Raw genomic sequence first — 27,431 nt, forward strand, 5'->3', positions numbered from 1 at the left:
CCTGCAGATCTTTAACGCTAATTTTAAGTTTAGCCATTTCAAATGAGCATAAAGTATTATCTTCTGGTTTCCAATATAAAGTTTAGGATTTTGTTTAGGAAATCAAGTTTATTTAGTCTTAGTGCAGTATTATTCCTGAGGTTAAAAGTTGGGGGTTTTTTTCCACTTTTCCTGCATTCATAAGTATATTACTGATCATAATTAAAAGCATCTTCTGAAACACATTATCTAATATTATTTTTATATATATATATGAGTATGTGTGTGTGTATACATTGCATGTACATATATATATATATAAAATGTAAATTATTCATGCATTTCTTATTTCAAAGGAGAAAGAGGACTGAATTTTTGAATTTTATTCAGTTTTCAGTCATGAAATGGAAAAAGAAAGACACTGGATCAAATTCTGCCTTCAGATATTTGCAAAAAACTCCTAGTAAATATTGACAGGAGTCAAACACATTTGTCTGAGGACAGTATTAGCCCTTTGGTGTGTAAATGCAAATATTTCATGCAAAATTAAGTTAATACCACATGCAAGTCCGTTTTATATGCACATGGCTTATAGCCAAGAAAACTTCATTGGTGCTTGTGCTATCATGCATTATGGTTTGAACTAAGAGCATTCATGCAAAGGAAAATGCAGAATGATCAGCATGGCAACTTTGTCAGTGACATTCCTACAGAGCAGCTATCTAATGCAAACCAATATGCACATGACCTTTTTTGGGCAGAGAAGCATGATTTGAGTTGTGGGGTAAAACAGTGATTAATAAATGTAGTTAGATTAGCATTTCTTAATGTCTAATTTTTAGTAACCATTTTGCCCCACATCTGATTCTCCTTGGATTATTTCCCTTTGTTATCCTCCCCTTCATCATGCAAAAAGTTACAATTAAAATTAGAAAGCACTGAACAAGCTCTAAACCCGACAGATAACATGGATATTCTCCACACTTTATACTGGAATTAAATTGGATATAAATACCTCCTGCTCTTACCAGTGGGTGGTGTTATTCCATGTATTTAGGTATGAAGCAGACAGGAAAGAGATAAATCTTTCATAAGTACAACATAAATCACACAGTTCTTACATTATCCTTGCACTACATGTAATATATTCAAACTCACTTTTTAAAGAAAATTAAGTGACTGCCATAAAACTTGAGGGATAGAATTGTGAACAGAATAAGAAATAAAATATAACAAAACAAGATACTAAACTTGATTTTTTTCACATTTTATTTAAAACAAAGCCTCCATACTGCCTCACAATCATATTGCAGAATATGGGCTGTTTAATCCATTTAGTTAATATTTCACATTAATGACAAATCCAATACTAATTACAGTACACCAATTCCTGCATTATGCAAAGTTTAACCTGACAATATCCAGTTTTAGTTACTATTTCATGTGAAACAAGTGTTCTTAGTACATCCGTTAATGGTAATGAATTGGTTAAAGTGTACGTGATTCTGTAATATCTTCAGAAATAATTCAATGAGCTACTTTAAGCTTAGGCTGCACCCACCTGCAGCTTAAGGGCTTGATCCTGCAAAGTGCTGAGTACCCCACAATCCCATTGCCATCAGAGGGAATTAGGGCCATTCAGCACCATGCAGGATGAAGCTACTGATGCTGCCTTCCACTGCAGTAATCCCCGGCAGAGGTTTATACAAGTATCTTTGTCCTGTGCTGGGTATAATATGCCTCTGGAGGGGACACTCACGGAAGTGGGAGGTGAAGCCCGGTATATTTAATTTGCTGTCTTACTTTTAAGATCTGCTTTACTTAATGGTAATCATAAAGTCAAGCTGTCAGTGATTCAGCTTTATAAAAACTTTTAATCAAGACCATTGTTTCTGCTTACTGCATCAAAGTGTACCACTCTGACAGTCATTCACAAATGTATGTACAGATACCACATGGAAGTTGTTTGAATTTATGTCAAAATTTTGGAGGTTGATTTCTAGTTCAATTGTTACGAAAATATTGAGATTTTCTTGTTCTTGTCAACTTTATGGAGAGCTCTGCAAAGTCTCTATAACTCAGAATAGCTCTGGAAATCATCCCTCTAGAGACACAAATTCACAGATCCTTAAGATGCACAATGCTCTCAGTGTCTTCAAACCTATGTCAACTTTTCAGAAAAAATGTTGCTTTCTCCAGAAAATAAGCCAGAAATACATGTGCTTACTTTTGCTCATTAGCAGATTGCTATACCTTTTCAGTTGGCCACATAATATATTATTATATAAGGAGCATTTACAATTTTTAATCAAGAACAGAAAATATGAATATTGTACCTTGCCACTTCCTACAAATGAGATTCTGTGGATTGCTAAATAGTTAGTAGTACTGTGTTGACTTTCAGTGCAGAATTATGTGGTTGTGAATGCAAGCGAACTACTGTTCAGTCTATCAAATGATTAGAATGTTTCACTCCGAAAAGAGCAGCTAATCCACCTGCCTGCTCCTCTCTTTCACCCACCCCTAATATACCTGTTCTAGATTACACAATAGGATTCTGAAAAAGAATTTATTTCCACAGGCTTTATAGAAGAGTAACTGTGTAGATACCAACAAAGGTACTCCTGTTTGATACTGGAAGTGGAAAATCTGGCCAAAGAACAAAATAACTTCTGGAACAGCTATGTCTGAAAGAAGAAATCTATGATTTTTTTTCTTGTCTTAAGTTTATAATAGTCAACTGCAGTTCTCAAGCTTTCCTATGCACAGTGATAGTTCAGGTTTGTGATTTAGCTTGTAATAATCTAGGCAGTTAAATGTTTGGATGCCAAGCTTGTAATGGCTTCGTTTTCATAAATTGCTATATATCTTGTTATGTATATTCTTAAGCTTGTACTTTTACAGCTCATAAATAATGTAAACTTACAATCTCTTTCTAAATTCTCATGCATTTATCTATTCCTCAGCACCCATGCCTGAAAAATAGAACAACATACCATGTTCATGTCAATGCCATTGGTGTATGTCCATGCATGCTGGAAGTATTCCTCAAGTCGCTGCCGCAAAGGGTTGGGGATTTGATGAAAACGAATAAACTCCTTTACTCGCAGCATCTGCATGTGATACCGTGCAGTTCCCGAGTAGAGTCTTTGGATTATTGCAGATACGTTTCCAAAAATGCTAGCATACATTAATGCTGGATTAAATAGAAACAAAATTTAAGTCATATCATTGGGTTTTGCAGATGATGCAACAGTTCTCATAAAGTACTTCATAAGTAAAACAGCTCAGATGAACTAGTAACATTTTCAGAGATGTGGAATTGGTTTACCTGAAGGTTTTTATTGATTTGACTGTATCAGTACCAACTCAGTTAGCAGATGAGGCTTAAATATTAAATCGTAATCAGGTTGGTAATATTTATCTTTGGAGATTTGTAGTCCTGAATTTAGTGTTGTAAGTCAGGTTCATCTAATTTTACAGACTTCGGTAGAACTAAGAACTAGGAACTAAAGTTAAGTACAAGTTAAGAACAAAAGGCAGAGTTAAGAAGGTATACATACATTTATAGGTTCAGGGTTTAAATCAACAAATAAAATATAATTATGATTATCCAAAAATGATGGGCTATAGTTTCCTAACTCCACTCAAAACTCAGTGTCCTACCCTATACAGGATTTGCTTACAGGCACTGATACACAGCTAAAAACTTCTGACAGTTTGGATAACAGATTTTGAGTAGTCAAGCAACTTGACTACTTCCTGACACTGCGTGAGTCACAACGTATTTTCGCATATAACATTGCTTTCCCTAGGAATTTGCCCTTCTGGCTGCATGCTTATAATGTTATTATCTTAGACTGTTAAGTCATTTGCTCAAACACTGAGAATAAAAGAAGAAAAAAAAAAGATAAAACTACTTACAGCCAATCAACATGACACAGATGGAGAAGATTTTCTCTGAGTTGGTGTTTGGAGACACATTTCCAAATCCTACACTTGTCAGACTGCTGAAGGTAAAATAAAGTGCTGTAACATATTTGTCCTTGATGGACGGTCCAGAGCTTGCATCACTCTTATTGTAATGCTTTCCCAATTGCTCTCCTAAAGAATCCAACCAGCCAATCTTGTGAGCCAGGTAAGGTCTTTCTACATTTCCAATGGCATACCAAATGCAAGCAAGCCAGTGTGCAATTAGTGCAAATATGCACATAAGGAGCATCAGAACTGCAGCACCATATTCTGAATATCTGTCCAATTTCCGTGCTACCCTCACCAAACGCAGCAGTCTAGCTGTCTTCAGAAGACCTATTAGTGTTGTTGTCTGTAAAAATAAGATAGAAATTTATTTTCTCTGTTAGCAAATGTACTGTCATGAATAGTCAGCATGAATAAACCAGTGCAAATTCCATTATTATGGGGAATCAACAAAACCAGTAGATTAACCCATTTCAATGTAATCTTAATTTCATTTTCTTTAAACTATCAATTTTATTATAAAAGCAGTGAAGAAAACAATAAGAAATGCACATTTTAAATTAAGACATATTGAAGCTGTCATTATCTGCTGAAAACTCTTTAATTTTGAATATTATTCTTGATCTGGACTCTTCAATCCACCCTAATGGACTTAAATGATCTATTAGATTAATGATGTTTTGGCATGATAAAGTCTGTAAGTTATTGGAACTACTCATATGACTGGCCTTGTAGGTAGTAAGTATTTATGATATTTGAACAAAGCTGTGTGACTATATTTGATCCTAACTTGGAGACTCCTTGCAATGCTCTGGCACACATGTTCTAGAAGAGAGAAGTAATAGGGCAGAAATGTCCCAAAGAGTAAGTATCTTATTCTGCAAATATTCCTCCTGTTTGTAATGGTCAGAACACTCTATACAGGTAAAAGATGAACCACTGTTCATAGAATAGAAAATCATGGAAAAGTTACTGTTGCCAGACTCCAGATTAATCTTCTTTTTACATCTTTCATCCTGAAGCTTGCAGGTGTGTGGTAGAAACCACTAATAAAAGTACTATACCATTAAAAAAAAAATGGGTCATTTATAAACCAGGAATATATTCCAAGCTTTTTAGTGCAGACCTGCACTATGATTCATTGCAGCCTCTTTGAGGCTCTGATCTTTTTAAAGGAATTTAACGTTTATTAATGTAAATGTACAATTTTCAATCAGTAAATAATTTTCACACTTGTTAATTCCTTGTAAAAGAGATTGACAACATTCTAAATAGTAACTACTCAATTTCAAAAAGAACTCATCTACCTTTTTCCCTCCATTAAGTCTGAACATATATTAAAGTATTCAGTAAATGTCAAGACTGAATATGTTTTTAATAAGTTTTTTCTTCCTTTTTTAAACATGTATGTATATTACATAACACTTAACTGGAAAAGTTTTCTGAGACTTACAAACCACTCTGCTGGTAGTATGTGTTGCATTAAAGCTTTCTTTCAACAAGTACTAGACTATTTTTTATGTTTTATTAAATCCTTGCATGTTTCTGAGTAAAATCCCAAAGCCCTTGGAACAAAAAAAGAGGCTTTCTTGGCTGCATTTGTCAGTGGACAGCTCAATATATTGTTCATATTTTCTGAGTAAATGAGCAAGAGGATAATATAGGGTTACACTGGGCAACATTCCTTGGTTCAGCTTAACATCACAGAGAATAATTTCAGAGTGAATGTCTCATTGCCACATAAAGAAGGTTGTTTCGCTGACTGTGACTTCAACAGTCTGAAAGACCATATCCTTCAAAAAGCTATGCCTAGGCTGAGCTTCAGCATGTGAATATTGCCATTAGGTACATTTTTTTGGTAAGGTAGATCAGGCTTCAATATGATCCCTTAAGTAAAAGAGCAATCTTAAGAAAAGCTAACATTTGTTCCTAGTGGGGTGTTGGAACTATTCTATTACAGATGTAGTCATATCTCTACACCATGCAAAAGGCAACATATTCTTACAGTACCCCTTAAATAGATCAGAAGGTAGATTGTGAACCCAAAATATGTCAACAGTGTTCCACCCCATTCTTAATGTAAGACTTGGTAATATTACGCACCCTTGGTGTCAATCTCATGCTTAGATACTGCATCAGTGTGAGCTCTGGAGTATGCGGGAGCTATATAGAACAAGCCAACTCCATGTCTTCAGGGCGAAATCAGCATAAGTGAGACTAGATATGCTTTAAAGCATTAAGAAACTCATCCTGAGTTTGAATTTTCTTTAACGCAGTGGAGGGGCTTTGACACTAAAAACAGCTGGCAGTAGAGGTGGAAAGCACAATCCATAGGTTTTGGTGTCCCTTTACATGATGTCCACTTCTCAGTGTAGATGTAGCCTTCACACAGTAACAGTCCACCTCCCATGTGTCACTTGGCCAGGGACAGAAGTACTTGGTGTCAGAACTAGCCTTGTGCAATGCAATGATTTCCTTGGTGTGCTGGAATACTTTGCTCAGCACGGCACTCAAGGAGGCAGAGGTCCTCCTCTGTCAGTTACCCACCTTACCCCATCTGGTACCATCAATTAATGTCTGCAAACAGCAATCTGATAGATGCTACTCTTTTCTCTGAATTGCTTGCTGCTCTGTTTTCATCATACCTAGCTTTCTCAGCTGGACTACAAGTTCAAGAGTTGCTGGATACTCACATGAGGATTTTTAATTTTTTAAATATTTTTTTTTTTGGTAGCAACATTTACTCTGAGCCAGAAGCACATACATAGCTACTGAAACTCTGAATCTGAATTGGTAGAAGATGGGTACAGGATCATTCTCCCCCACTATAGTATATTCAGTGCAAACAGTATTCCATTTATGAAAGGCACTTAACTGTTTGCTTAAACTGGCATTCATTAGGACCATGGCACATATTAAAGTACTTTCAGAATCTAAAATCCTTATAATACATTGAAGAAATCTTTTTTAATTGGTAAGATTTATTAAAAAGATAAAGGTCTTAAGGTAAGACCCATTTTAAATAGGTTCTGCCAAAACATTCTATTTCCCCAAATTTAGTTTTTCATTCCAAATTAAAAAAAAATAGAAAAAAAAAAAAAAAAGATCAGCTTAGATTTCTCCATTGCACTATTCATATATTCTAATCTACCAATCTAACATTTCATTAACCAGTATAGTCAATGTAATTTTGATATTTTTGCCTTGTTTGGTTATTGTGCTATTTGGCCTTTTAAAATGCCTTTTGATTTTTTCTAGCTATAGTACAAGAGGGAGGCCTGGATTAAAAGTGTATTGTTTTTTTTCTGTTTTGACTTTAGCAATAGCACAAAAAATAAACAAAACCTTATGCCTACAATGGTTCTTTCATGCCTACATGGTTGTCTGCACAAGCTAAGTAACCACATAGAAGATATCTTTAATTGTTTTGGAATAATTATTCAGTTCTGCAAATAAGAAGCTTGAGAAACGTTAAAGTTTGTCAACTATTTTCTCTCTGGGAGAAAGAAATCACCTTCTAAAAACAGGACTTCATGGATATTTCATTTTCTAAGTATAGGTGACTGAATTCATTTTACAAAATCCTTATATATTACAAGGAGGTATCCTTAACTGTGATTATTCTTCTCTTTTTAACAGTGAGATTATTTTATACCCTCAATTTCTCAAGCCCTGATGCTGAAATGGCCACAGCAGGGGGCTATTTTGATGGACAGCAATTGATTACAGCATGATTAGAAAGAGGAGGGCATCAGTCTATCTGATTGCAGAGGGTATCATTCAGAAGTTATTATTGTATCAGACTAGAAGAGGGAGCTGGTATCACCTAATTAATTATCTGCATAAATGGTATTCTGCCTGTGCAAAAAGCCATTTACATCTCATGACTTTCTCACTGATGGCCAAATCCTTAGGTTTCCTCTAGATTTTTGTGTGTTTTTTTTTTTTTTTCCTTTCTTTCTCATAACATCCATTATTATTAATGTGTAAATCTAAAATGTTATCTCTTATTTCTCTCTTTTCTAAACCAAATAACCCACTGATGTGTATGAGTATTTCAAACTGTCTCTTCCAATATGTGTTAATGTGTGCTTGCTTACACAGTGTTTCATCTGCTATAGGGTCCTTTCTAGTTTCTTGGTATTGTAAGGTCTTTGGTTTCCCAATAATTTCCTGTCACCTATATTTTATGTTAAAACCACTATCAACCTTCTACCTTTTTTCAGTCTGTAAGTAAATCTATTAAATACAAGTACTGTAGCATCAAGCATAGTTAACTCCTTTTTCTTTCTTGGAAAAATCTCTAATACATGCCAGAATTTGGCCTTTCAGTCTATGCTCCATTGCCTTAATAGCATCTTCTGAGTACTGTGTCATGGTTGAAGCTCTTTATGCTGTATGCATCATGATACTCAAAATGCTAGTACAAATAGCAATTAAACAAAAATATTTCAACTAACCAAAAGTTCTTATTTATAGCAGGGTACTGGTACTTCAACTGCCATTGAGAAAGGACTGCCAAAATGATCTATGAATAAATGCCTGCTCAAGCAGTGCTGGGGTTCCTCTTTGCTTCGTCTTGAAAAACAATTAAAGGAAGAAAAAGTTGATAATAAATGCTTCTCTGATATTAGCCAGCCACCTAAATAATTTCCAGAGACTCTACCCTGATGCTGCATCATCCTGGACTGTACTCAGTCTACAGGGTTGCTAATGCAAAGGCAGACTACCTGTATGATCAGCTATGCAGTCTTCAGTGTAAAAGATGAAATTCATTGGAATAGGTTTTCCAAGTAAATTGCTGAACTGAGCACAGGAAACTATATTACTCTCTTCCTGAGATGTTTTCTGAGCTTGATTTTCAAATATATTTTAATTTGGAAGGGGGTAAAGTACTGATTCTATCAGTGGAGATGCAGTCAGGACTATGAGGTTCAATCTCTAATTCTAGAAATGTGGGATTCTTCTTTTCAGTTTGCTTTAACAGATACACTGTGCAATGGAGTGAAATGAAGATGTCAAAACTAAGAGAACAACAAGAATACTTTGATTTATATGTCTTCATTTTAGCCCAAATCCATCTATTTTCTTGATTTATTGCTACGAATAGAAGACACATTCACTCCTACATTTTGTGAATATGCTGGATATATACATCATGATGTATTTATTTTTATTTTCTAAGCCAGCATTTTTCCTGTTGATAGGCTTTTTAATTATGTTCTGTAAAATAGCTCTGATCACTATTATTTGTTCAAACAGAAAGAAAAAGCCTTCAAGCTTTTCTGCATATTTCAGCTGAGTGTTCTCTCTGGCCTCAATTTAATAAAACTATAAATATGAAAATTTTCTTGCTGAAGCTGTTACCATCACTTGTTTGTATTTTTTATTACAGTAGGTTCTAGATGAAAGGGAAGAAACTCTGTCCATCTATATATCCATCTGATTTTTCCCTACAACGTACCTGTCTTTGAATTGAAAAGCTGATCAATACATTAAAAAGTACATTATTTTAAATGCATATATCTAAAAATATCTAGTAATCTTAAGCAGTGTTCCACTTGTACATGGACATCATCTATGCGTGTGCTTTAAGGAGCTGTGCCACTGCAACTATTATTTGTTTAAAATCCAGTCCAGACTCCTCAGCTGAGCAGAATGATTGAAAATAAACTACCAAAAGGATAGAAAGTAAAAAGTCCATCTACTCATTATTTTTATCTTCCCAAGTATCAGGGGTGCCACTTAACATTTACAATATACACACACAAAAAAGAGAATGGTTTACTACCAGCCATAATCATTTTGTGTTGAGTCTGTTTGAACAGAAAAAAAAAAAAATTAAAATTACATTAGTTCTCTATTTTAGAAATTGGAAAGTTAACTGTCTTACTCTGTTGCTTTCCTATGGTTGACAAAGTATGGCTCAAATAGAAGTATTCACATAGTGCTGCATGTGGTATTTGGATTATTATCTCCTGCCCTTTCTAGATGCGGTTTGATATCAAGGTGTTTTAAAGCTGGGTGAGCACACATGGAGCTCTCTTTGGAGCTTATGGTGTTTAATAAAAAGAGTATTCAATACAATTGTTCATAGGGGATCTTATTTGAAGAATCTCTAGATAACAAAAAAGAGCTATTTCATAAAAAAGATAACCCTTGTGACTGAAAAAATTCCATTAAATGAAAAATGCTCCATTCTAACAGTTTTATGTTTGCTTCTTGCTAAACTATCAAAAAGGGATTGTTGGGGAAATATAGTTAGCAATGTAGGAAGCAAAACTGCAGTAAGTAGCAGCTTAGAAAAAGTGATTGACATATTCAATACCATGAATGAGAGAAAGTCATGATGGCATGGTGAACTGGTCCTAATCTGTCCAGGTCATGAAACTGTTCGATTACTAGGTTTTGAGGGAATAAAGAATTAACTTACTTATATCTGCAATACTGAAAAAGTCATTACATGGTCCAATGATTTCTGTTCCAAGTTCCATGTTTTTGTATTTGTGTACTCACTTGCCAGAATGCACTTGTTTGGTACTAATTTGGAATGTTATCCTATGTTAAAGTTATCCCTTTAGCATCATTTTAGCACCTGGCACTTTACTCTTAAGGACGTCTGTAACAGGGGAGGTGTGGAGGAATGATGTTCAGGGTCAAATCCAAAGAGTACTCCTTCAATGAACTTTGGAATTGGTCCCTGTTGTAATTCTTGATGTTCCACACTTCCAATCACTGAACATAATTTTTGGCAGTGATGAGTGCTCAGTGATCAGAAAGGGATGCAGACCACACCTGAAGGGGAATGATGTGGTCCAGGTTAGAAGTAATGCCATTGTCAAAATGTTTGTCTTTCATGTGTCTGTGCTATCAAAACCACAGAAAAAAATCTGCAGAAAGACTGAGACCTACCACAGCTAACAAATGCAAAAAGTGATCAAAGTTTCTCTTGAATCTCCGAGCTTTTTAGTCACCTTCTGAATAGAAAAGTTCTCTTTTAGTAAGACAACTATTAACGTTACCTCTGTCTTTTATGCTACTCTCTCTCTTCTTATTGCATTCCCTTCACAAAATTTATTTCTACTGCATGATATTACCTGCACGTTTCTCCAGATTCCTCATTTACCTTGAGTGTGTACACTCAGGTTCAAATTAGTAGGAATATCACTATTGGAATGTTACTATTGATTTCTATGACTGCTGAATTAGACCATATTATTACAATGATTTTTAAGAGGTACAGGAGACAGGAAAACATTCTCATTATATAAAATTTAAGAAAATGAGTTTAAGAAAAGCATGACTCATGTTCATCCTACTTCTGAATTTTTTAAGACTGAATATGCTCACAAGACTCTCAAGGTACATGTAGCTATGTGCCAGTTGTTTTATACTGACCATTAAAGGCATACTTAATTGAGTTTACATGTAATTTGTGAGGATAGCTAAGGTATGCTCAGAATTCAGATCAGGCTTTTGCAGTGGACATAAAAATATTTGCTGTCACAGCAAATGACTTTAATAAAAAGGAATTAATTATAAAATTAAAACGTTTTTGCATTCTTTGTATTGTGACACAGAGGCATACAGTCAGATCAGCAAATTTTCATGCTAAAGGTTGCTGATTAATTTGTAGTTTTCACCTTTCTCTTCTCAATTAATGAGATGCACATATGGTTGACAAAACTGTCTGTTTCCCTTATGTCAATATGTGCAAAACAGTATTTTTAAGAAATGGATTTGTGACCTTTGAAAAGTGAATGGATCATATTTTGCTTGGTTTGCTGCTTTTTTTTTTTAAACTGCTGTATTCTATGCATGACAAAAAAAGCTAATTCTGTACTTGTCAGTTCACTTTTCATCAAAAAATATAACTTTAGCCCTTCTTAAATTAAACAAAAATCTTTGGAAGGAGGCAGAACTGGGTCAGGCATCCAGAACACAGCGTATGTTTTATACACATTTGGGCAAATTTTGGATGCGTATATCGAGCACTTTTTTAACCTATTGTACAGAGAAGGTGAGGACATTAGTCATGTCTGGCAAGGTTAACCCCATATAATCTTTTTTCCTTTATTTTGGTAGTCCAAATTCTTGATAAAATAGACATCAGCCAAATCTTTTTGTTAACTGGTATACTTTACACTACAACTAATCTGTTTTACACTAAGTAAGCCTCTGATCTAAAGATTTTGAACAGATAAAATTTACTTTTAATGCCAGCACAACACTTATATGCATTATGAGCAGTTTTTACAAAGCAAGCAGCAAATCAAAGGAGCAGTTCTTAAAAAAAAGCATTTAAACAAAACCTTCATACATGATATATTTATTTCATTATTTGTAAAGACAGCATCAAATATGGTATAATTGAAAAATACTAGCTGAATCATGCAACTTGTTTTCCTGTCAATGAAAGCTAATATTCTACATTATTCTACTAAGGTAGATTTAATTTTAGTTTAACTTTAAAAGATGGGGTAGAACTACTGAACAGCCTATTAACTGACAAGCAAAAACATATTAGGATATACAGATTATTTTAGTAAAGTCAAAACTTAAGATTTAAGATTTCTTATTCATTTAAGCTTACCTCTTCAGAGCCAGAGCCAAAAATGAGCAGGTCAAAAGGTATTGCAGCAACCATGTCAATTAGGAACCAGCCTTTGAAGTAGTGAATTGCTATTTTTGCTGGGTCACTTACCACTTCTTCATTCTGGTTTACATATGTTGTTCGGAAGTTTATTAGAATGTCAATGATAAACATAATATCCACAATTAAGTCTACAACATTCAGTGGGCTGCAAGAATATCCACACTCTCTCCTCTTCCGTTCCTCACTATCATTCAGAAGGAAGGCAGCAGAGTAAGGGGTGAATATGGCGGTATATATTACCAGCAACAAAATGAGCCAGTCCCAGACAGCTTTGAAAGGACTATAGTGCAATATAGTAAACTTGTTGATGCGAGGTGTCTGGAGTTTATATTCTGGTAGAACATCAGCCCCTAAGGATAGAACCTAGAATAAGAAATATACCATGTCAATAATCAGGCAGTGTATCTATTCCTACTTTCAATAAACTTAGCAAATACAGGACAAACTTTAAAAGTACTTTATTGTAGTTTTGAGGATTAAGCTTCAATTACTCGGTGTTTTGGCAAACTAAACTGCGAAATTCATGATCTCTGCTGGGTCCAATAAATTCATTGACAATTTTACACAGTAGGTCGATTCTTGTTCCCTGTAGCAATTATTAAGTGGCATATCTGGTCCATAAAATCTGCGTAACTAAGCATGTCATCAAATTCATTTATTCACCACATGGTAACCTTGCCAGCCTGTTCATGGCCAGTGAATGACTTTTCTTGCAGTGATGTAGTGGTTTTCTCCCAAAGCAAATCTATTATCATCATCTTAAATTCACTACAAAAGAGTCTACTCTCATTAGAAAATGTTCAGGCAACCAGAAATAAAAAAGTTAGAGAAAGATCTGTAAGTGTCCTTGACAGCTATCTCCACTTTGAGTTTTGTGGTGTGGAAAACTTTCATGCACGGACAAATTTCACTGGGGCTATAGTTCCAGTACAGCTAAAAGTATGACAAAGAAGGGTACCACAGAAGTATTGCCTTTTGCCTCACTTCTACTTTTGTCAATGCCTAAAGCTTGTTATCATTCCTTTAAAAGCATGGATTTGTTATCTGTTGATGTTATCTAAGTTGGATTTCAATTTCATTTGGAAGGGATTATGTTTGTAAGCATTGCTTGATTTGCTGGCTCTAGAAGATGAAATGTTTGCTTTGTTGCAAAGAACAAGCATAGTATGGGCACCAGATAAAACAAATTTCCTTTGGCTGCTCCTCCAGTCTGACTGAACTCTGACATGAAGGAACAAAACCTTGAAGGGTAAGAAAGTAAATTACATTTTCGTCCCTATTCAATGTGTGGCATAGTTACAGAGACTGTCAGCAATGATGTTAATTATTGCCTTCTGTGCTGCAAGTGCTCTCCAAATCCTATGGGACTCAAATCACCACTTCATTCTACACAGACCAATGAACAAACATCAGATGGTGACAACCTTCAGCAGCTACCCATTTGGGCAAGTGACATATTCAGGAAATCTTATACCCATTTTCCACCAGTTACTTCTACTTATTCCTTATCCCCCTGCTAATTAAAAACAATGCTGTTTAGAAAATCAGATCTTTCAAGAGTAATTAAAACAAATAATTATACTGAAATGAAATGATGACTGGAAGGAGAAATACTTTGTCAGCAACGTTGTCTGCTTTTATTTGCTTTTTGTTTAGCAGTAAGTAGTTTGGGATCTGAGATTTCAGCTTGTTCAAGATTGAGGAATTTCATGCTCCTCAAACATAAACTTACAAGACTATAAGGGTCAGCAAACTCCTTTCTGTTTAACTTTCCAACAGCAAGTGTTGTATAAACCTTAGATCCTATCCTTACTAATCTAAGTGGTACTTTTTATTCAGTGAAGCTCTACTCTGAAAATGTTGTGAGAACACCAGGCTTAATAACCACTCTTCTCCTTTGAACTGTGAAGAAAGAAACAATTAAGCCATCCAAAAGATTAGATGGTACCTTCAAGCAGCCATTAAGCACCATGCTGAGGTGATGGTAGAGGCTGTTCATCTATTTTTTATACTGTAACTAGGACTTGCACTTAACTAATGGTGCTAGCTACTTTTTTATGCATTAAACACACTAGCTGACAGCAAGCTGAAGCATAGGCATTGCTTAGTCTCTTAAGCAGTCTTAATACTTTCAGACCCCCACCTGGTGAGTTGACAAGAATGTTTTACTAGTATTTGAGTGCAGTGTGAGTATATGTGGCAAGGGAACTGCTATTTATAAAATTTATATCAGTGTTCCCCTGTTGGATTTTCAGACAATGAAGGAAATGGATTAAACAAGAACAATAAAGCTTCACATGTTTCTTGCAGTTGCCTGAAAATTCCAGCCAGTGTGCTTCACTTCAGAGCAACACATAATGTAAATTAGACTTACTCCCCTGAAATCTGGCTCCTGTTCTCATCTTAGTTACATTTACTTCCAGGTTAGCTTAGACTGAGTTAGGTGAAACTGAAGAGTGAAAAAACATGTCAGTTGGGCAAAATGAGTGAACAGCAGTATAAAAGTGATCATAGCAGAAATGGATCCAACTTTTCCATGCTAGTTTCTTAGACACACACAACAGGAGAGGCTGACTGATGGTTGTGAGTTTCATATTCTTAATGTGATGTAGAACTTTACATTTCTGCATTGCTTACTCCCGTGCAACAGGAAGTGAAAACAAACACTTATTATGTAACTATTTTTTTTGCTGGATCAAGAGAAAGAAGACTGGACTTTGTTTCTCAAATAAAAAAATCAAAGTTGCACATGCATAAAAAAGAGAATACACATTATTGGGTTTCATGCTGGAAATTTCAATAAAAACTGATTGAATATGAGGTGAATTTATCTTTTTGCTATTGCGTGATATCCTTGCAAGTCTTGGGTACCGGTGTTGGCTAATCTTGCCCATCTTGGTTAGATGGCAGACTTCAGTGTACTTAGCAATCCACCCAAAATACATTTACTATTTCCACTTGCTTAAAATAGAAGTTGACAAATTCACTGTTAGTGAAAAGACATCTTATTAACTTCTCTCTTCTGGACAGTGAAACTCTTCTTATAATTTGGATTGTAAAACAGGTGGCTTAGGGAACAAAATGTTTTTGAGAGTAAGGAGCAGCACTGGGACAAGACTACAGTATTGCAGTGTTAAAAAGTCTCTGAACATTGGGACATGACATGATGAGAAAGTCAAGCTTCCTTGCATCTTACTAAAGAGAAGACAATAATGCTAGGTAGCAAAAGTCACACTAGCTGCAGTGGGTTTTCTCTTAAAAAAATTTAGGGGTATTCAACCTTGATGAAATACCATCTCACACTGGTTTTGCTGGTGAAAGCAGGAATGTTTTTATAACTGGTGTGTTTTACAAGCAGTATTAAGCGATAAGATTTATTCTATTATTAATGAGAAAATTTCAAAATTAAATAAACTGTGTTGTATTTTGCCTTTGAGTAAAGAACCCTGATCTAAAATTCAACTTTTCCTGTGTGTTCCTGTTTATCCCATTCACTGCTAAGTCAGCACTGCTGCAAGTTAGAAGACTCTTCATTCAAACACATTTTTTGACTCTGAGAATCTTGCTTCAGGTGTTTCACACAGATAAGGCTGGTGAACATCTTTTGCTCTTTTTAGGTTCATGTGTTCACTTTCTAAGATCACAAGTTCAAGACTGCACTTATTATAGAAGGGCTGCAATCAGATACACAGAAAAATATGGAGTGAGATCAAAGTAACTGTCATGAATTCACACAGTTTTAGACAGATTTATCTTTCTGAAGTGTTTGGTAGCTTTTAGTTTCTCAAAGATAACAGTAGTTGAATTGGGTTTGCATGGCAAGGTTTTGGCAGCGGGTGGCTATAGGGGCGGCTTCTGTGAGAAGCTGCTAGAAGCTTCCCCCATGTCCAATAGAGCCAATGCTGGCTCCAAGATGGACCCGCTGCTGGCCACGGCCAAGCCAGTTAGTGACAGTGTTATGTGATAACATTTAAGAAGGGGAAAAAAAACCCTGCGCAACAGCAATTGCAGCTGTAGAGAGGACTAAGTATATGTGAGAGAAACAACTCTGCAGACAGCAAGGTCAGTGAAGAAGGAGGGGAAGGAGGTGCTCCAGGTGCCAGAGAAGATATCCACCTGAAGCCCTTGGAGGACCTCATGGTAGAGCAGGCGGATGCCCGAAGGAGGCTGTGACCCTGTGGGAAGCCTGTGCTGGAGCAGGCTCCTGGCAGGACCTGTGGACCCATGAAGAGAGGAGCCCACGCTGGAGCAGGTTTGCTGGCAGGACTTGTGACCCCACAGGGGACCCACACTGGAGCAGTCTGTGCCTGAAGGACTGCACCCTGTGGAAGGGACCCACGCTGGAGCAGTTCATGAACAACTGCAGCCCATGGGAAGGATTCACATTGGAGAAGTTCATGGAGGACTGTCTCCCATGGGACGGAGCCCTGGAGCATGGGAAGAGTATGAAGCGTCCTCTCCCTGAGGAGGAAGGAGCAGCAGAAATGATGTGTGATGAACTGACCGCAACCCACATTTCCATCCCCCTGTGCCACTGGGGGGAGAAGGTAGAGAAAATCAGAGGTAAGGTTAGGCCTGGGAAGAAGGAAGGTGTTGCAGGAAGGTGTTTTATGATTTGGTTTTATTTCTCATTATCCTACTCGGATTTGATTGGTGATAAATTATTTTTTTTCCCCGAGTCGAGTCTGTTTTGCCTTTGATGGTAATTGGAGAATGATCTCTCTCTGTCCTTATCTCAACCCACATGCTTTTCATTATATTTTCTCTCCTCTGTCCATCTGAGGGAGGGAGTGATAGAGCAGCTTTGGTGGGCACCTGGCATCCAGCCGGGGTCAACCTACCACAGTAGTTCACTGAAATTCAGAGACAAAATATTTAAGAAGAATGAAAATTTATTAATGGCTGCTGTTCTGTTAAGCAAACGGAGAAAGGATGTGTATGTACCAGAGGTACTATCAGGTGACAACTAAAAAAAAATAATTTAGTAAGCCTTTATCACTTTAAACTGTGTTACACTGTTTGTGGTGTTATCTTTTTTTTGACAGTTCTAACACCTGTCCCCTCAAGAAAACCTGCCTGGTACTGGGTAACATTTCTGCCCTGTGGTGTGTTCAAAAACCCTTGTTTTGCATAGTGTTTCTTGGTGAAGTGTCAAGGAGCCAAACTGGGCTGATGTGCTTTGCAGCACATTGGCTGTATGCTTCACTAGATAATTGGTTCATGTAGCAGACTTTTGTTATAGGCTCTGCAGCAACAGTGTTTGACACTTCTTGGAGAAACACAAAGATTCTTCCCTGTACAATGTGTTTTATAAAATAGATTATGTAGGCAAAACACTAGGCAAGATGTTGGGTGATCTGGGAATTATACTCTAGTCTCTGCCATTGAGTTTCTCAGTGATCTTAGGCAAGCTGACGTTTAACCTCTCTAACCCCTGTCAAGTAGAAAGAATAATACTTACCTACTAAACTGAAAGCATCTTGCAAAGGATAATGACTGGAAAGCACTCATAGAAGCTGTTATGCAACAGCAATATATTATGATCATTCTTATTCCTATAAATTCAGTTGAATCTTTTTATTTTTAAGATTAATTCACACAAATATTTGTCCTCTTCTCCTTTTAATTTTGAATTTATAACTTAATGGGGACACTTTCCAGTTTATTTTTATTTCCTGTATGAAAATACTTTATTTTTGTTATCTCTTACACAAACTGTACTGTTTCTCAGCGTTCTCTGAGAGACCCATATTGCTATGTATCACATGTATATTCATAAGTTTTGTTCTGAGGCATTTTCAATATAAATTTATTAAAGAATTCAAATTCATACAGCAAAACCCAAACAACTAGAAACAAAGTAAAGAAGCATAATAATGTATTAATAAATCATAACAGAAATAATGAATGATAAGCCATCTGTTATGAATACCACCATGAATTGTTAAAGAAATACTTCTGTCAAACCACTGCATGGATTTACAGTATGGTTTCCTAGCTATTCTAGCACTGCAAGTGCTAGAGCAAGTGTGGGGTAGGGTTATTATATGCTGGATGATGGTTCTTCAAGCAACTGTAGAGCTGTGTAAAGCACATGAACATGGAGAACAACCAGAAAGCATGCCTAATTCTTTGAAGAAGAACTGAACTCATTCTGTAAGAATATTGTGATTGCATGGACCAGATGCTATAAGCAAGTTATTCAGAAAGCATTGGACCTTTTGCACTTTCACTGAGGATTCACAATACTTTGTGCTGTATATTTCCAAACAGACAGCAGATACATGATTAACGTACACTCACACAAACAATATGTAGCATATTCACAATCTAGGTAAGATCTTTCATCATGGACAAAATTAATGTGCGTCTGGAAAATTTGAGCAAAGAGCAACGTTGCAAAATAAGAGGTATACATGGTGGGGGAAAACCCAACAGTGGTAAGGTAGATGGATACTGAGGATATCTATGCAAAAGGTAGATGTGGAAGTTTGATGGGTGCAAAGCGTAATAAATTAGCTTTTCAGAAAGGTACTTTCCTATGTCTCATGACGAAGTGTGTCTCATGAACTGTATATTTAAATGATGTAGTTATATTCAGTACTAAATACTGTTTTGTCATTGCTGCTTTTGCCACAGATGAATTAAAGTAAAGCTTGTACTAACAAGGTTAGCTCTTGTTTAGCACCTTTCATGTTAAAAGAATTTCATAGATATTTAATAAAGCTCAAACTATAAATATAGTCCCAAATTACTTGGGGACTTAAACATTTATCTCACCCATAAAACATCTTGCATAAAACTATGAAAGATGCTACCAGTCCACTCACTGAAACATAATGTTAAAATGATGTATTTCTAGGAAATACTATATGGCATGAAAAAATATTATTTTGCCAATATCTTGCTGGGCTCAGTCCAATGCTAGGTGCACAGCCCTGACAGATGAACAGATGATCACTCCTGCATCTTTAAGTCAGGGAAGCTGTAGCAAATCTAGAAACATGTCAGCTTCTTGTATGCTGAGAGACTTGAATATCTTTATTATGAGTAGAGATTGAAGAACCTTTAAAATTTCTTATTGTATAAAATGTATTCAGCAGCCAAGTTCTGAAATTTACATGAAAATGTAAACAAGATGATAATGGAACCAGGATAATTCTATTATAGACATTATTGTAGCCAGTCAAAAAATAAGGGAAGGAGTTTGGAAGAACTTTTGACTTTTCAGATCTAATCCAAATAATACATTTCAAAGTTGAGTCAGAAAGCCAAAATCGCCCATACTCGTTATCTGAGTCTAACAGTGGAAGGTGACTACATTAATGAAATGTAAAGCATGTTCTGTTTTCTGAAGGAACATAGGCAAGAGGTGACATGAGAACATTCATACCCTTCTCATTTTTATAGGAGGTTTCCATAGATTATTAGGCTAGGTTAATCTCAATGACCTCAAAGTAATTTCACAATAAATTAAAAGCTATTTGGAGTAAAAATTTTCTGCCAGCAGCATTTTTAACTCTGTACAAGTTTATTGTTGGTGACTAGGCAATCAAGGAAGGTAGCGTCTCCTAAGTTCAAGTAAAGCTAAGTTACTATTCCTGTTTGCTCTATGATGCAGCTTATGGTGCAGAATGAACACTGCCAATATCATCCAAAACCCCTTAGATCATGAGTACAATGTCCTCCTTTTAATAGGTAGTTTTGAACTCATTTTCATATCTATTAACAAGGCAAATAACAGTATTGAACAGGAAAAACTGGAAAAACAAAAGAAATTAAAAACGTGAAGCTAAAGCCATATTCTTGTAACAACTAACCCTTTTTATCATGACCATAGACCTTAAATCCAAATAATAGCGCAGTTCAAAAAAAGAAGGAGTATTACTTCAGCTTTAAAAGAGGATATGATTTTGCATTGGAGATTTCATTAGATTTGTGGAACTCTCTTTTCTCCTGTGTATTAGTTCTACTGAAGCTACCAAGCTATAACTAGCAAAGATATCTCTTCCCTTTTATTCTCTATTCACACCGTGAGACCCCTATAGACTGGACCTCCTGAAGAGATCTCTATATCTAAAAAGACCTAAAAATAAATATTACACAAGCATTACTGAGCAAATGGAAATTAAATCAACATTTGCTCCCTGATGGTAGGCATTACCTAATTCCCCAGAAGACTATAATGCTCTTTAATATTTCAGTCATCTTGATGATCATCTTCCTTCATGCTGACATGAACAACCAATAAGATTACACCAGTACTGAAAGTGTTTCTGATTTCATGCGCCCTCCAAACACAGCATTATATATTGCTTTCACACATCAGCATTAAAAGTCATTTTTACACCTAAAAGATATTTTTACATGTTTTTCAAAGGATAGCTATTAAAGAACATCTTCTTAACCAAGAAATACTAATGGTGGGGAATGTTAGTACTTGTCTTCTTGTTTTACTCTTTTGTCTGTATTAAACACTTTAAAATTATGTAGTGTGACAATTTGTATATAATGCTGATACTTAACTTTTTCTATCAGACAGTTTGAAGTATATCCATGAGGTCTTATAACACAGTGTTTTAATGGCCTCCATATTTTTTAAGTCAAGCTTTTGTTAAAGAAAATCTGCTGCTGTGTGAAAATACAACTTGTCTTTGCCTGTCCTATATGTTTCCCATTTGGGACTTTAGATACAAGAGGATATAAAACTTCTTCTTTAAACAGTGGGCTCAATATTTCTTTGTTTGCAGGGTCAGAAATAGCATAGCAGATTTTTTTTTTTTTTTTTGACCACATATTCACTAAGTGTAATTTTAGGTAGGCATTGAAACAGCACTTCTGTTATTAATGGCTGAACCTGAAAAACTCAAAGCTTATCTGAGCATATTTTGATCATTTTTGTTCCAGAATTCAATCTGCCACTAAATAAAGCTTTTTTGAGTTAGTTGAAGGCAGACTTTGTGGCATTCTCAATCCAACTGAAATGCAGAAACATTGGAAGAGTTTTTGGATACTCAGTAAATCAACATTCTGGGGGTGCTGCAATTGGTAGGCAATGAGATAGTGCGAAAAGAGAAAAAAATTGGTAAGTTTAAAGTGGTATGTAGAATCTATTTGATTTAGTGTTAAGTAATTTTTATAATAAATGTCCAAAAAATGTCAGTGAAGTTGAACATTAATGCTGTTTGGTGGTGTTAAAATTTAAGAAAAACAAAAATCTAACTGAGACCTGGACATAACCTTTTAATATATTGCCATAAGAATCACTAATTTAGTATTGGAAAATCCACAAGGAATAGACTGACATTGATTAAAAAAGGTCTTGTGCACCTATGCATGTAACACTGCTGTCATGACTGTTCAAGTTACGCTGGTTGAATTGTTCTATCTCTGCATTAGGTAGTTTAGTTACAATTCCATCTTTGAGGTTTTTGATATGGATTCATTGGTACAGGTGAATATTTTGCTGCCTGCATGCCTGCTTTCTGGTGCTCTGATTCCTCTTTAATTTCCTGCACTGTAATGGGTACAATTTGTGTTGGAAGACTGTCATCTCAAGCCTACTTCAAAACACCTGCTTTCAAATTTCTTGTTTCCTCCAAAAGAGGAGAGAAATGCTGTCTTCCAGCCTTGGGAAGGCTTGTGGGAAACAACACTGAGCAAGTAATATGCAGCCGACAGGGTTTTACACACCTCTTTGCTGACCCTGTTGGCTGAAGTTTTAACTTTTAAGTATTCTGTAGCTTCAGTGTTAATGGTACTGTGATAGCAAGTTGCATGTGAGCTGGAAATGGAAGGTCTTTTAGAAGACACTTTTAAAAAATTATACAAATACATGAAATAGAGTGTATAATTGTAAAATGGGGTAGATATATAAGGATTAGCCTGAACAGCAGAAAAACTTTAAATTCATGTTTCTCCTGTGTATCATAAATTTGTATTTTAGTATTTTTAGAATTAAAAATGATCTCTCTGTATATCTTTCTTCTCTTCATATTTTCTATTTAGGGCTGTCATTAAAATACATTACATTATACTCATGAAAATGGTGTTTAGATAAGCAATAGTAATATTTTACATCACGCCATCTAAAACATATGATGAAACAGAGAAAAAATGTAAGATCTGATCCCATAGCTGAAGCCCACACCCACACCATATATATATCCAACAGTGACATGACTCATCTGCATACAGTGATTGGGTTGATGCCTTGAAATTATAGCAGCTGTACTGAACAATTACTGGACTCTCACTAGTGCTTGCACTTTATAAATATAATGATATCCACGAACACTGAAATCTCCAGAGATGTAATAGCACATCAGAGAACTTGACAAATACTGCAATACAAAGCAAAGAGGCAGCCCTTATTATCAAGTAATTGGACTCTCTATGTGAAGAGAATTACAAAACTATTCTTGGTCTTAAAGATTTACAAAGATTCCTCAAGAAATGTTGTCCAATTAGTCTCCATTTGATAGGGTAACATCCTTCCTTGGTGATGATGAAAACTTTCAAGTCTGACTTGGATTTGAGAGCTTTGGGACTTCCTGGGAGCACTGAGGAGCGCCTTACAGGACTAAGGCCATGAAATGCCACATTTTCATATGACTATCAAATAACTGGGTAAATCTATATAGCTAAAGATATTTAAATACACAGTAACCCCAAGTCTTCAAATTGTCAAGGAAAGTTATGTATGCCATGACATTAAAGCAGTAGAACAGCCTTCTTTTCATGTTTGTTCAGTAAAATTGTACAGGTTTCAGGGAAATAGTATTTATGTGGTTGTTACTGTCAAACAAAATTGCTTCACCAGACTTGAATACATGTAATAATTTAGAAAACTCACTGTCTCTAACCTTTCATTTTTCTCATGAAGATAGATATTAAAAGAGAGGAAGTATTTTTATTGTTCATTTTCCATTGGTTATTTTCCATGAAAACATTAAGAAATGCCTTATAGATCTTATATCTCAGGAGCCTCTTCCTGCCAGTCAGTATGTAATTACTTTCATATTAGTGGGTAATGCATCATCAGAGCAATACATAAAAGCATACAGATTTATTGAGTGTGCTTTACTGTACTTTAAATCTTAAATTAGTGATATACAGATTATCAAAGAAGGACAACTGACTATTTATGGCAAATGTTAATGCCAGAATATGTATTAAAAGTTGTGTAACCCTTTTTAAAATTCACTATGAGGTGTTATTTCAGAAGACACAAAATGCTATCCTTCAAAATGCTAAAGAGTTTGCGAGTTAGTCGTTGCTCTTCTGGCAATACTAAGCTGTTAACAATCATTTATGTGTCTGACAACAAAACATCAAGGGTCATATTTGTAATAAGGGCTTAAATTATTGCTGTGGCTTTCAGTCACCTAAAAGAACAAAGTAGATTTTGTGTTTGTTGATGTTATCTTGTCTTTCTCACAATATTTATGACAAATGTATCTTTCATTATTATCCATTTAGACTGGTTTGATAGCTGCCAAACATTTTGATGCAGCTAAAGAAGAACATAAAATCTGTAAGAATATCTGAAGTGCATGGAGTGAAAATGAAGCAGCTACATCCATAGTTTGGTTCTGTAGTTACAGTACTTGGATGTAACTGTCAAGAGTAAAGGAGAAAGGGAGAAAAGATCCTTATGCATACCTTCATGTTTAAGTTTAACCTTCAGTTTCATGGTAAATATTTTTTCCATAATCAGCAAAAAAAGCAAACTTCAGTTTCTAGAAAATTTGCATTTTGTAATTAGAGACCTTAGTGTGTAAAAAGGTGTGAACTGGAATTGAAACTGCTCTGGTAGCTGGGGAAAAGCTTAATTTAGAAATGCCTATCTCCCCTGTGGCTCTCCAGTGTTTATGCCTAATGAGCATATGCCATCCTCATTCACTTAAAGGAGACATTTACTCTTAGTGTTCCGCCCAGGTTCCTCTCTTCACACCACTTGTAGGAAAATTTAGTGCATTACCCAACCTTCTACCAAATTTGGTTAGTAACATTCCACACAAAAAGCCATTTGGCAAGGGGAGCTGCAACAGATTGCATATACATATACACAAAATGTGATGATACAAATCACATTTCACTACCAAAACCAAGCTATAAAAGCACAATCCAGATTTCAAGAGCCATCCATTCAATTCATACTGGTTAGGCAGAGAAAAAGGGTGGAGTTGTGACCATGGAGAACTGAGCAGACAGACTTGCTTTTCCTCAGTCAGTAGCTGGATCTTACATTAGACTTTTTTCTTTTTTTCCAATGTAAAAACATATTTTAGTTTTGGGGAATTGTGGTAGGACCTTCATGATGATTCTTCACTAGCTACTCTGGTACTCTAACAAAATTTGTGATAGCACAGCATCCATGAGCCAAAAATAACTCCTTGAGAATCTCTCCCTTGCCTGTGTTATGCCAAATGAAGCTCATGCTCTGGAGAGAACAGGACCTTTTATTTATGGATTTAACCAGGGAGATATAAGAATCTTTTTGGTACTATGGCTGATCACATGTATGATTGCAGACATCAAAAGCTCAATCCAGTGGAAAAAATGCGTAGGATAGAAGTCTGACTGCAAGCTTTAATGTTCTTAATGTTCTTTGTTTTCTAGATATATTGACTAATTTATCACACTGTGTAAACTGCCGAATGGGTCATTCACTGTTGCAGTTTTCTTAGCTTACTTGATATTGTAGGTGTAAATGAGAGAGAAAATAAACAGCATAGTATATCTGGAAATTACTATCCTATACAAAACTTATTTTTCAAGCTTTGTTTGAAAACCTGGAAGGAGGCTGCAGTCTGCATGCTATCCTAACAAAATTCATCAAAATAAATTAGCTGGCCTCTAACAAGTTATACAGGATGACCATGAGCCACAGACACTGATTTCTTGCTCACTTCCAAACCCAGCAACTAACATCATTACAGACTAAGCTGCAGAAAAAGGTATTACTCTCCTTCGGTTATAGTCTTCCATTGTTAACCCACCTACAAACCCAGTGAAACTAAACTTCTCTGAACAGAATAGATTGGTACAGATGTGAGACCATACCATACAGCAGTTCTTTTGTTTCAAAAGAAAGTAGGTTTCTCCATAATTAATAGAATTCATTTAGAAAGTGGAACATTTTCAAAGAAGACAGATACTTAGATTAGAAAAAAATGCAAAGCTGTGAAATGAACTTTTCTTCCCATTTAATAAATGTTTCTCATTTATTAGTAGCAGTATTCCGAACAGGCTGTCCAGAGCTGAACATACCTTCTCATGCCACCTTCCAAGATATTAAATGAAAAGTAGTTAATGCAATTTGCATATTTAAAAAGATGCTGCCTTAATGTAAAATTGGCAATTCTCTGAATAAAAGATTTATGCTTGAAAATACACCTAAAGTACCTTAAAGACAATTCCACCATGTGCTACAATGAAAGATTTATTCAACTGTCAAAGAAAAACAGACTTATCTAATATAAATCTAATACAAGGCCACTCTGATATCAGGAAGAATAAACTCTGAGTTCTCTATGTATTATGAATATCAACTAAATATTCATGCAATTTAGGTATTTTATTTCAGGTGTATTTGAATTTTATAGCATATTTCTATACTCTAGATGGCCAGAAATAGCCACTATTAGTAATTATTTTCTAGATATTTTTGTTGTGTTATGCTCATTAATTTTACGCTCAGTGTCACCTGTACCACCCATAAAGCTCAATAAATGCTTTGCAACTACATGTTACCACACTGATTAGCACACAATCTCATAAACATAATATTTGGGATTCAATGACCCTTTGATTTTTGATTCCTACATCTGTTTCCTGATTTTTCCCTTACTGGGTTTTTATTAATATTTCAATATAATTTAAGGAGTGTTCCTCCTTTTTTTTTTTAAAAAAGCATTATCTCTGAACTATTCTGGGTATGCACTTCTCTATTGATCCTGTTACCAGTTACAAGCTGAAAACTTTATTCAAGTTCTAACACATGACATATAATAGATGAGAAGAATGAGCTTTTCATTTGGCTTATTAATTTTGAGGGCATTCAGAATTCATCAAATAACATACTGTGCTGAGTGGGCTTAATGGTCTTTGCTGCTTCTTACTGTTTCTAATCCTATGAAAAAAATCCCAAACCTTAACAAACCCTAACCAGAAATTATTTTCCTCAGCTGTCAATACATCAAAACTAACCAATCCACATGCTTCTCTCCTACCCCTCTGCCCAGGCCAAAAGAGTAATAGCCTTGCTGCTGTTTCTCCTTTATATGCTTAAGGTCACCTGGTTTCTAGTAAGTAGTAGAAGATAACTGCTTTATAATTATCACCAGTTATATCATCACCTTATTAGCTGCAAATTGCAGGAACATTCTGCTCTCACATTTAGTTTATTCATCAATTTCTCTCATTAGTGATGTGTGGGAACTTAACTATTTCCTTGAAAAAGTTAATCTTTCAAATTACTCACCAGTTTTTCACTTTGTGTATTAGCTAGTATTATGCTAAAAGGGAAACTAGTTATGTGCAAGAAATTAATATTAAATTGTTAGCTGAACATACCTGTATTTTTTGTCTGATGAAAAGGACTCTTAATAGGCATGAATATGTAATTTCAGGTAAATGCTAAATATTGTCCAGGTTATGGCATTTTGTGGATAGATCCAACATTGGTACTACAGTGCATTACATGTGAGGTGTCTGGCACTAGAACAGATTTCAGCATGCAGGTCAATTGAGGGTAAGGGCACTCAGGGAGGGAGGGAGGGAGTCCTGAGTCTGAGGCCCTGGTGCCCAGGGT

General features: G+C 35.5%; 1 protein-coding gene across 3 annotated transcripts in view; it reads right to left on the minus strand.

Moving 5' to 3' along the window:
- KCNH7 (potassium voltage-gated channel subfamily H member 7) overlaps window positions 1-27,431 on the minus strand; it is a 247,811-nt gene that overhangs the window by 39,193 nt on the left and 181,187 nt on the right. For all 3 annotated transcript variants that reach the window (XM_069781253.1, XM_069781252.1, XM_069781251.1), the window contains 3 exons: window positions 12,551-12,976; window positions 3,904-4,303; window positions 2,976-3,175 (listed from right to left, as the gene is read on the minus strand). In XM_069781253.1, coding sequence (XP_069637354.1) covers window positions 2,976-3,175; window positions 3,904-4,303; window positions 12,551-12,976 — 1,026 coding nt within the window. The remainder of the gene's footprint in view (window positions 1-2,975; window positions 3,176-3,903; window positions 4,304-12,550; window positions 12,977-27,431) is intronic.

The sequence above is a fragment of the Haliaeetus albicilla genome, chromosome 4 (assembly GCF_947461875.1).
Source record: "Haliaeetus albicilla chromosome 4, bHalAlb1.1, whole genome shotgun sequence".
NCBI classification, from domain to species: domain Eukaryota; kingdom Metazoa; phylum Chordata; class Aves; order Accipitriformes; family Accipitridae; genus Haliaeetus; species Haliaeetus albicilla.